Raw genomic sequence first — 10,683 nt, forward strand, 5'->3', positions numbered from 1 at the left:
ATTAATATATTGTACTAATGTGAATTCAGCCCAAGTTAAAAACTAAATCAAATAAATGTTAAATTTTTATACTATTATGAATAGAAAAAATTTATTTATTTATTTTTAATTATTTTATTTCAGTCTAATGTAAGTTATTCATTTAAATTTGACTTTAGATATGAATTTTTTTCAAAATATTTTTTATAAAATGAGAATTCAAACTTAATTTTTACAAAAAAAAAAAATTAATGTAAATATTTTATAATCAGATAAAAAATATAATTTTAACATCATAAATTTTTTGTATTTAAATATTTGATTTATTAACAAATATATCTATTATCTATTTAAATATTTATACTTTTTAATTTTTTTAATATAATCAATCAACATCTCAATTTTATTTAATTTAACCTCTATATTATATATTTTTATTCAATTTAGTATGTGACACTAATTTTTTTTTAAATTATTTTGATCTGTCATGTTGCATTGACATATCAATATATCAATACTATGTTAGCATTGTCACATTATTATATTAGTATCACGTGACACTGTTACATCATTATGTTAATATCACGTTATTAAAATGTGTCATATTAATATTGATCTCATCTCTTTTAATGGTAAAATTAGATATCATTAGAAGAAGAGATTAAATTAAAATAATTTTTAGAATTAAGAGATTAAATTATTTTAATTTTAAATATAACAATAAAATTTAAGAAAACACATAAATACAAAGATTTAATGAATTAAGGTGAAATTGACATTCGTGCCCTTACGAGCATCTACTATCAACAATCCCTGAATTAATGGGCCTAAAATGGACTACCCATCGTCTCCACGCCAAGTTGTTCGAAACACGACTCCTAATTACTGCCTCTATGCAAAACCTTAAAGATATATAAAAAAAAAAAAAAAAAACCCAAAGCCAAACTCTAGTTGAAGAAGATAATTTTTTTTTTTTTTGTACAAAAACAAAAAGAGAACTGCACAGTCTCCTATTTTCCTTATTTCTCTTTGACGTGCCCCGGCGGAAAATAAAAGAACAAAGGATTTGGCAACACCGCCGCGAAAACTCAAATGCTCAATGGGGAACAAGATCGCGAGAACGACGCAGGTCTCGGCGACGGAGTATTACCTACACGACCTGCCGTCTTCTTATAATCTGGTGTTGAAAGAGGTGCTCGGTCGAGGCCGATTCTTCAAGTCGATCCAGTGTAAGCACGACGAAGGCCTCGTCCTCGTCAAGGTCTATTTCAAGCGTGGCGACTCAATCGATCTCCGCGAGTACGAGCGCCGACTCGCTCACATCAAAGAAACTTTCCGCTTGCTTGACCACCCCCACGTCTGGCCCTTCCAGGTCACCAATTCTCTCTCAATTCTTTTGTTTTCCTTTTTTTTTTTAAATTCTGGACTATTAGTGTTTGGTTTGAATTTTAACTTAGAGCCTGACTTAAATCCAACGATATAAACTTTTATAGCTGTATAGCACTAATGCGTATTGCTTAGATTAAAATGAACTAATTGAGAATTTTAAATTTAATTTTAGGCACATTTGTGATTGGAATGGTTTGTTTTCTTACAGTTTTGGCAAGAAACAGATAAAGCGGCATATCTATTGCGGCAATATTTTTTCAATAATTTACATGATCGATTGAGTACTCGGCCTTTTCTCAGTCTCGTTGAAAAAAAATGGTTGGCGTTTCAGGTTCATCCATTTCTCTTTGCATTTAGAAGAGTATAATTCCTCTTAGCTTTTTCTTTATTATTATTATTATTATTATTTTAATTTTGGATTTTGGTGTTGCTGCAGTTACTTCTTGCAGTAAAGCAGTGCCATGATAAGGGGATATGCCACGGTCAGTTCAGTTAGTTAGAAGGAAATTTATTTGTTTTATCTCCTGATTTTATAAGGATATGTTGTTTTTAATTTTGGTAATTTGAATTTGTTTTTAGGTGATATTAAGTGTGAGAATGTGTTGGTTACCTCGTGGAACTGGCTTTATCTTGCTGATTTTGCATCATTCAAGCCCACATATATTCCTTATGATGACCCCTCGGATTTCTCATTCTTCTTTGACACTGGAGGAAGAAGGTTGTGTTATCTTGCACCGGAGGTTGGTTCTAATTTCACTTATTTTTCTGCATTTTGAACCGTGCATTCTTTTGTCTGTTTCCTTGATAAATTTTTTAATGAACCTATGACACGGTCTCATGTGTAGGCTACATTGTACAAGGATGAACTGACTTTGAATTAATAACATACATCCTCATATTTACACATTTCACTTTTGACTGGCAATTTTGCCCAAGATTCTTTTAGGAGTGGTTTAAACTGATCTTCTAAAAGGTTAGCAAATCACAAATAACTAAGTTTGGATAAATAATTATCATGAAAAAAATGTGTGGATGAATACTTTGATTCCAAAAGAACTATTTGTTTTGATGTTACACCTGCATGTACTAGGAAGGTTTGTTTGATAAGGGCTGGTAGTTAGTTTATTGGTGGAAAATTGTTGATTTAATTCTTTTGCCTTTTATGCTTTAGTATCTGCCATAATGGGAGTGGAGCAAAAGGATTGGTGTAATCGTTTTGCTTGTTTATGTGGTTCTTAATTTGATTCAGGATAAGGTAAATGGTCATCTCATAAAAGAACCATTTTCTGATTTTTCTTTCCCATTGACAGCACCTCCTTATCAGTTAAAACTTTTGGATGATATTTGATGGACTGGGCTGGTCTTACTGAACTTGGTTCTATTCATATATACCATTCTAGCTGAACATAGATGAGTTGAACATGTATGATAATTGCTACATGTGAATCATATGATGAAGCGTCTGGTTTTGGACATCATGTTTTATAGTTTTGGTATTTTGTAAAACTTTTTATTTTTCAATTAAAATATTTTCATTAGCTTATTGCTCTCTTACATATAAAACATATTGAATGAAGTTGAAGCACTATTCTTGAAGAAAGATCTTATTGAATTTGATATTGCATATGCTTTTATATTTCTTAACGGTAGTTGTCAAAAAATTCCTCGAAATATAACTATTATGCATTCTTTGTTGTAATACTGGTCTCCCTGTTGCTGTGTAGAGATTTTATGAGCATGGAGGTGAAATGCAAGTTGCACAAGATGCACCTTTGAAGCCATCTATGGACATCTTTGCTATTGGGTGAGCTTTCTTAGTTATTAGCTTCTTTGTTTTGAAACTACATTACCTTCTACAATTCTAGTTTTCCAAAGAGAATCTGGTTTTTATCTGAAATCATATGTTACTAGATAAAAGATGTTGAAAATTGAACTTTATTTTAAAAGTGCATATTTTTAGGCAGTGATTGGTAAGATATTGCTATATGGTAAATGAGTACACATAGTATCTTGATATGCTAATTTGCACTATACCTTTTGAAGACATTAGCTGTAACATACCAAATGATACATTTGAACGTCTTCAGGATTTTTGAGTGGTATTTCCTGACGAGTGATCAGTCCTGCAGTGCCATGATACCACTTCCTTATGAAGAATAATAGTCTATCAGATAGGCTTGTTCTTGTGAAGTTTTCTTACTTTTATGTTACTAGTTATTTTGATATATTTTGGTCTTACATGTGGAAATAGTGGTTGCATTCTAATTGTAATTTAAATCCCATATTTGTTATTTTTTCAAAATGTAATAATATGCACTGGCTATGCTATTATTTAGATGTGTAATTGCGGAGCTTTTCCTAGAGGGCCAGCCGCTGTTTGAACTCTCTCAGCTTCTTGCATATCGCAGAGGGCAATACGATCCTAGTCAACATCTTGAAAAGGTGCTGATTTCTTTGCCTGCCCTTCTGCTTGATGCTCTTGCTATCCCGTTCCCACTTATTTTTCCTTCTTCATCTTGGCTTTTGCTTGATCTTACTGCTGTTTACTTGCCTGCATTAATGCTACTATCAGTGCATATTCTTGCTAGTTCTAGAAAAGTTATTCTTTTGCTTTCTGCATTTTAACTTCCATTCATGCTCGATTATCTTTTTCTCAAATAATTTGCCTTACATGTGCAGATCCCAGATATTGGAATACGCAAGATGATACTTCATATGATCCAGCTTGAACCAGAGTCCCGCCTCTGTGCTGAAAGCTATCTACAGAATTATGCAGCTGTTGTATTTCCTAGCTACTTCGCACCATTTCTACATAATTTTTATTGTTGCTGGAATCCTATTCATTCTGATATGAGGGTAAACATATTTCTAACTTAGAACTTGGTAACTTAATTCTACTTGCATTTAATAAATACATTCCTGCTCGGTAATTTCTGCTGTAGATTGCAATGTGCCAGAGTGTGTTCCCTGAGATACTGAAGCAGATGATGAGCAAGAGGTCAAGTGATGAGATGGGCAGAGGTCTTAGCAAGTCACGCATCTTAAATGGTAAACAGTCACAAGAAATTGTTGCAAAACAGCAGTCACAAGAGATTGTTACAAAACAAAACTTAAGCTCCACAAATCACTTGTTGACAAAAAGAGAAAGGATAGAGAATGGTTCTGTTAGGGATCGGTTCAAGCTTCCTGGTAACATTGATACCTTACTTGGGGATGTAGAACAAAGCAATCATTACCTTAGTGAGAAGTCAATGACGGGGGATGCAACCATCTCTGCACTTTCCCAAGATTTTAAACAGCATGGCATGCAATCTCCTGCCCTTCTTCTTCAAAGCATCTCTGATTCGTTTAGAAAAAATGATCACCCTTTTTTGAAAAAGATTACAATGGATGATTTAAACTCATTGATGTCTGAGTATGACAGTCAATCAGACACATTTGGAATGCCTTTTCTGCCATTACCTGAAGACAGCATGAAATGTGAAGGGATGGTTTTAATCGCCTCTCTGCTTTGTTCCTGCATACGTAATGTTAAGTTGCCTCATTTAAGAAGAGGGGCTATACTTTTGCTGAAGACTTCTTCATTATACATTGATGACGAAGACCGCTTGCAGCGAGTGCTTCCATATGTAATTGCAATGCTTTCTGACCCAGCAGCCATTGTGCGTTGTGCTGCCCTTGAGACTTTGTGTGACATTCTGCCCTTAGTCCGAGATTTTCCTCCAAGTGATGCGAAAATTTTTCCAGAGTATATTCTTCCAATGCTTTCCATGCTTCCTGATGATCCAGAGGAAAGTGTGAGAATTTGTTATGCTAGCAATATAGCTAAGCTGGCTCTAACATCTTATGGATTCTTGATTCATTCAATAAGACTCAGTGAGGCTGGGGTTCTTAATGAATTGAATTTGTCACCAAAGTCATTAGCATCATCTAGTGAGTCATCTGGGCGCCTTCAAAGGTTAAATAGTGATGCACAGCTTTCACAATTGAGGAAGTCCATCGCCGAGGTAGTTCAGGAACTTGTAATGGGTCCAAAGCAAACTCCGAACATTAGGAGAGCACTCCTTCAGGACATTGGCAAATTATGCTGCTTCTTTGGCCAGAGACAGAGCAATGACTTTTTGTTGCCCATACTCCCTGCTTTTTTGAACGATAGGGATGAGCAGCTAAGGGCAATATTCTATGGGCAAATTGTGTATGTCTGCTTCTTTGTGGGCCAAAGAAGTGTGGAGGAATATCTTTTACCTTATATTGAGCAGGCTTTAGGTGATGCAATTGAGGGTGTCATTGTCAATGCACTTGATTGTTTGGCCATTCTGTGCAAAAGTGGTTTCTTGCGGAAAAGAATATTGCTTGAAATGATAGAGCGTGCCTTTCCATTGCTATGTTTTCCTAGTCAATGGGTAAGGAGGTCAGTTGTTGCTTTCCTTGCATCCAGCAGTGAGTGCTTGGGTGCAGTAGATTCTTATGTTTTCCTTGCTCCAGTTATACGGCCTTTCCTACGTCGACAACCTGCATCTCTGGCCTTTGAAAAGGCTCTTCTTTCATGTTTAAAACCTCCAGTCTCAAGGCAAGTATTTTATGAAGTCTTAGAAAATGCTAGGAGTTCAAACATGTTGGAGAGACAGAGAAAGATATGGTACAACTCATCAGCACAATCTAAACAATGGGAAATTGCCGATTTACTCAAGAGAGGGACTGGGGAATTAGACTCAATGAAGTACTGGCCTGACAAACAACAGTCTACTGGGGCTCATAGACCTATTGATAATGTATTGCAACAATCAGGGCTAACGGAATTTGATGATGATGATGCCAAATTGAGAGCTATGGGTGGCCATACATGCAATGCTTCTAGCACAATTGGTATGCGTGATCCTCAATGCTCAGAAAAGTTACAATTTTCAGGTTTAACATCTCCACAGCTCAATGGTGTAAATAGTTTCATGTGTGATAAATCATCAGAAGGTATACCTTTGTATTCTTTTAGCATGGACAAGCGAGCAATGGGAGCTCCTCCAGCAGCTTCTGATACTCCTTTGCAAGTGAATTCCTTGGGAATTGGTTCATCGTCCATGCCTTGGATGGATCCAGTTAGTAAATCATTTAGCTTGGCTAGTTCAGTTCCAGCACCTAAGCTTGTTTCAGGCTCCTTCAGTATCACAGGTGGTTCTAAACAGTTCTACAGAGTCGTGCATGAACCTGAAAGTCGGGAAAATGATCAAATAGCCAATGTCAATAGTAAATTTCAAGATATGGGATTTTCTGGCACAATGAAAGGAAGTTCTGTAACTGTGGAAGATTCTTCTGCTTCAACTGATCTTACAGGTCTACCCTCCTTTTCTCGGTCTTCATCAATTCCAGATTCAGGTTGGAGGCCTCGTGGGGTGTTGGTCGTGCATCTGCAGGAGCACCGATCTGCTGTCAATGATATTGCAATTTCGAATGATCACAGCTTTTTTGTGAGTGCATCTGATGATTCCACTGTCAAGGTGTGGGATTCAAGAAAGTTGGAGAAGGATATATCATTTAGGTCAAGGCTGACTTATCACTTGGAGGGAAGCCGAGCAATTTGCACTGCAATGCTCCGAAATTCTGCTCAAGTTGTTGTTGGAGCATGCGATGGGACAATACATATGTTTTCTGTTGATTACATCTCTAGAGGTCTTGGAAATGTTGTTGAAAAGTACTCAGGTATTGCTGATATAAAAAAGAAGGATGTGAAGGAAGGTGCAATACTTACCCTTTTGAACTACCCTGCAGATAACTATGGCAGTCAGATGTTTATGTACAGCACCCAAAATTGTGGGATTCATCTCTGGGATACAAGATCAAGTTCAAATGCATGGACTTTAAAAGCAGTTCCAGAGGAAGGCTATGTGGCTTGTCTGGTAGCAGGCCCTTGTGGGAATTGGTTTGTTTCAGGGTCTTCTAGGGGTGTGCTTACCCTTTGGGATTTGAGGTTCCTTATTCCTGTGAACTCATGGCAATACTCTCTTGTATGCCCTGTGGAAAAGATGTGTCTGTTTGTTCCTCCTTCAAGTGTCTCAGTTTCTACCACTGCTAGGCCTCTTATTTATGTTGCTGCTGGCAGCAATGAAGTCTCACTTTGGAATGCGGAGAATGGAAGCTGCCACCAGGTATGCAGGCAATCACTTCTATTAATCACAATTGTGAATGTATGTATAACACTAAATGATTTGGAATCGTGAGAACTAATTAGGAAAATTTCTAAATAGTTTAATACTAGACTGTGCTTGGTAGGAGAAAACATTTGGAAGATGGAAAGGCTTGAGTGGAAAAGAGGATCGAAATATGATTTTTAGCTGGCTCTGTAGGATAGAAAAGTTTGAGGCAAAAACAATAGGAGTGATTGCCATATTCTATTTATATTAAGAAAGATCAATCAATCCTTCTAAATTGGATTAGGGGAGAGAAAATGGGAGAGGTGTAGTCAATTGTTGCAAATATACAATGTTATTTACATTTTTTCAGATGTCCTATCACTCTTATAAAGGATATAATGATAAAATAATGTGATTCTCACTTTCAATTCTACCTAGCAATTGATGGAAACACTGTTCTTTTACATCCACTTCTCATGCTTCCTACTGAGTATACTAGAGGGAAAAAAAATGTTTCAATTCCTCTTACCAAGCAAGGTCTAAATGTCAATGGAAAATTGAAGAGCAAAAGCAGACTCTGGTCTCTTTAAAAGCACGTCCGTTTTTGGTTTAATATCATAATGGACATTTCCATATTTTCCTCGACTGAAGTTATTAGTAATACAAGAATTGTATAAATTGTGCAGAATCTAAAATCTTATTACTAATCAGTTTCAACTGGTTGGACCTCAGTAGAATTGCTTCTGTCACTATCCTCAAGTATTGGATGACAGAGAGAGGTTGAACAAGTTGGAAGAAGCAAGCTTGAGAATCACTTGTTTACTTGTTCAAGTTATTAATTTTGAGAATCTTCTTTAGAGATAAATGTATAATGGAAAAAAATTTCTTGAAGGAGTATTTAAAAGCCTGGATTTGGCTCTCTAGAATGAGAACTAGTTTTGTTCTGTCTGAACGTTCATCTTGATTGATTTTTTTTTCCAACTTCTTTCTCCAGGTATTTAGGGCTGCAAATTATGACAGTGATGCAGAAATGTCTGATTTACCATGGGCCTTGGCAAGGCCATCAACTAAAACAAGCTCTAAATCAGATCTGAGGAGGAATGCGAATCCGAAGTATCGAGTAGATGAACTGAATGAACCACCTCCTCGTCTTCCGGGTATTCGTTCATTACTTCCTTTACCTGGTGGTGATCTGTTGACTGGGGGCACCGACTTAAGGATTCGCCGCTGGGACCATTGCAGGTTTTAGTTGAATTCTCTCTTTTTTTATCCCCTGTTCCGTGATCTTATGGAAATTTATGCTTCATTTGCATTGTTTTCATTGCAGCCCTGATCGAAGTTACTGTATCTGTGGCCCAAATTTGAAGGGAGTTGGAAATGATGATTTCTATGAAACTAGATCCAGTTTAGGTGCACAAGTTGTACAGGTATAGGTTTATCTCTAACTTCATTCTGGTGTTTTACCTTACTTTCAGATTAGTGGATGGTTAGATGTTTGTCTTCTGTTGATTATGATTTTCCATTCTATGTATCTATCCTGTTCAAATTTGTGACAACCAGTAGTAAGGAGTATGGAATGGATCTTATTGATTGAATTAAATAAGCGTGGTTTATGCGTGAGGGGGCAGAAGATGTTTTTAATTCTTCTAGTATGGAGTCTATTCAAGAGTTAATATATGTTTTAGACAAGCATCCTTTCTGATTTCATCATTACGCAACTAAGTTTTTTCAATTATATCCAGATCGAAATGTTCCTTATCTAGAGCTTTGACTTTAGATAGAAATGTGTTATTCACCTTGTGTGGAAGTGTAGCCTATTTAGGTGATTGAGGATTTCCTCATGACATATCCTGGGAAACTTTAACTTCCTGCTTTACAACTTAATCTTTGTAGGGGTGTATGTTGTTTTATTACCTTCCCTGTTCTTAAATGTTCGTATTCTGACAGATTTTCAATTTATTAACTAGTTTTTTAAGCTTCAAGTACTTGGAGGTTTAAGTTGTTAACTGTTAATGAAAACTGCGTGTCTCACTTAGCTAAAGTTGATGGCCATGTCATTTTTGAATCATTCTTCTCATCTTCTGTCATGGTTTTTTGTGCAAACTATGTCAACTCCCGTTTCATTATAAAGCAAAGCCTTGTGAAATGTTTGCTGCTAAAGTTGTTGATTTGGGGTCTCCCGCTTTTAGGATTTACAATATTAAAACTGTATAATTTTTCTTGCGAACAGGAGACTAAGAGACGACCTCTAACAACGAAGCTGACAGCAAAAGCAGTTCTTGCTGCTGCTGCCACTGATTCTGCTGGATGCCACCACGATTCCATCCTCTCTTTGGCTTCTGTGAAGTTGAACCAGAGACTCTTGATATCAAGCAGTAGAGATGGGGCTATTAAGGTTTGGAAGTGAATAATCTAAAAGTTTTAGTGCTTTAATGTAAATATTTAGTTCCAACAATAGTAAAATTGTACATAATATATATTCAAATTCAGATCCTAAATTCTGCAGTCTAAGTCTAACCACTAATCTCCTTGATTTGTATTTTTGTACAGTTTGTAAGCATGTAGGTCTATACGGATTTTTCATTATTAATAAAATGCTCTATTTATCAAGAAAAGAAAATACAATAGGTTGTATTCTTGTTTAAAAGGAAAGAACTTCTTGTCTTTCCATATATTCTTGCATCTAAGTGCAAAGTTCAGCCATTGCTATTAAATTATACAACCTTTTGACGTCCAATTTTGCTGTTCTTTTGCATTAGTTGTTAAATTTGTTTGTAGTTCATAAAATTAATATTTTGTTGATATACTGAACTAGACAGTATTTGGGTGGCCAACAGTTTTGCCATAATTTTCTTTCTATTTTTGCCATCAATAACCAATTTCTGTCTATAAAGGAGCTTAGACAGAAATGATGTTGGGATTTGGAGATGGCCGGAAGAGATGAAATTGGAAAAGAAAATATGAATGAGAATGGATGCAGAACTAACAGAAAATACAATGGCATTTGAGATGGTTTATTCATGTTCATGCTCTAATCAATGTGTTTGATTTAATATAACAAGCAGCATTCTAGATGTTAATTGCTAAATGAGGTTATTCATTGATTTTTTCATTATTAGGTATATTTTCCCTCATTACTGTTGCCGATGCTGTTCCCATTTTTGCTGTTCCTTTTATGATAGCTGTGATG

At 35.8% G+C, this 10,683-nt stretch overlaps 2 protein-coding genes across 2 annotated transcripts in view; one reads left to right on the forward strand and one right to left on the reverse strand.

Annotated features, from left to right (window-relative positions):
- The window catches only part of ADS1 (MATE efflux family protein), a 66,786-nt gene that overhangs the window by 26,122 nt on the left and 29,981 nt on the right, over positions 1-10,683 (reverse strand). The window lies entirely within an intron of this gene.
- Positions 913-10,196, forward strand: VPS15 (protein kinase family protein / WD-40 repeat family protein). Its single transcript, XM_018127971.2, has 11 exons — positions 913-1,351; positions 1,577-1,699; positions 1,805-1,850; positions 1,948-2,108; positions 3,093-3,172; positions 3,705-3,810; positions 4,048-4,224; positions 4,311-7,508; positions 8,488-8,735; positions 8,821-8,920; positions 9,724-10,196. Exons 1-11 carry the CDS (start codon positions 1,079-1,081, stop codon positions 9,898-9,900), a joined length of 4,689 nt encoding a protein of 1,562 aa, XP_017983460.2. The 5' UTR covers positions 913-1,078; the 3' UTR covers positions 9,901-10,196.

The sequence above is a fragment of the Theobroma cacao genome, chromosome 9, assembly GCF_053813885.1.
Source record: "Theobroma cacao isolate CCN51 chromosome 9, ASM5381388v1, whole genome shotgun sequence".
NCBI classification, from domain to species: Eukaryota; Viridiplantae; Streptophyta; class Magnoliopsida; order Malvales; family Malvaceae; genus Theobroma; species Theobroma cacao.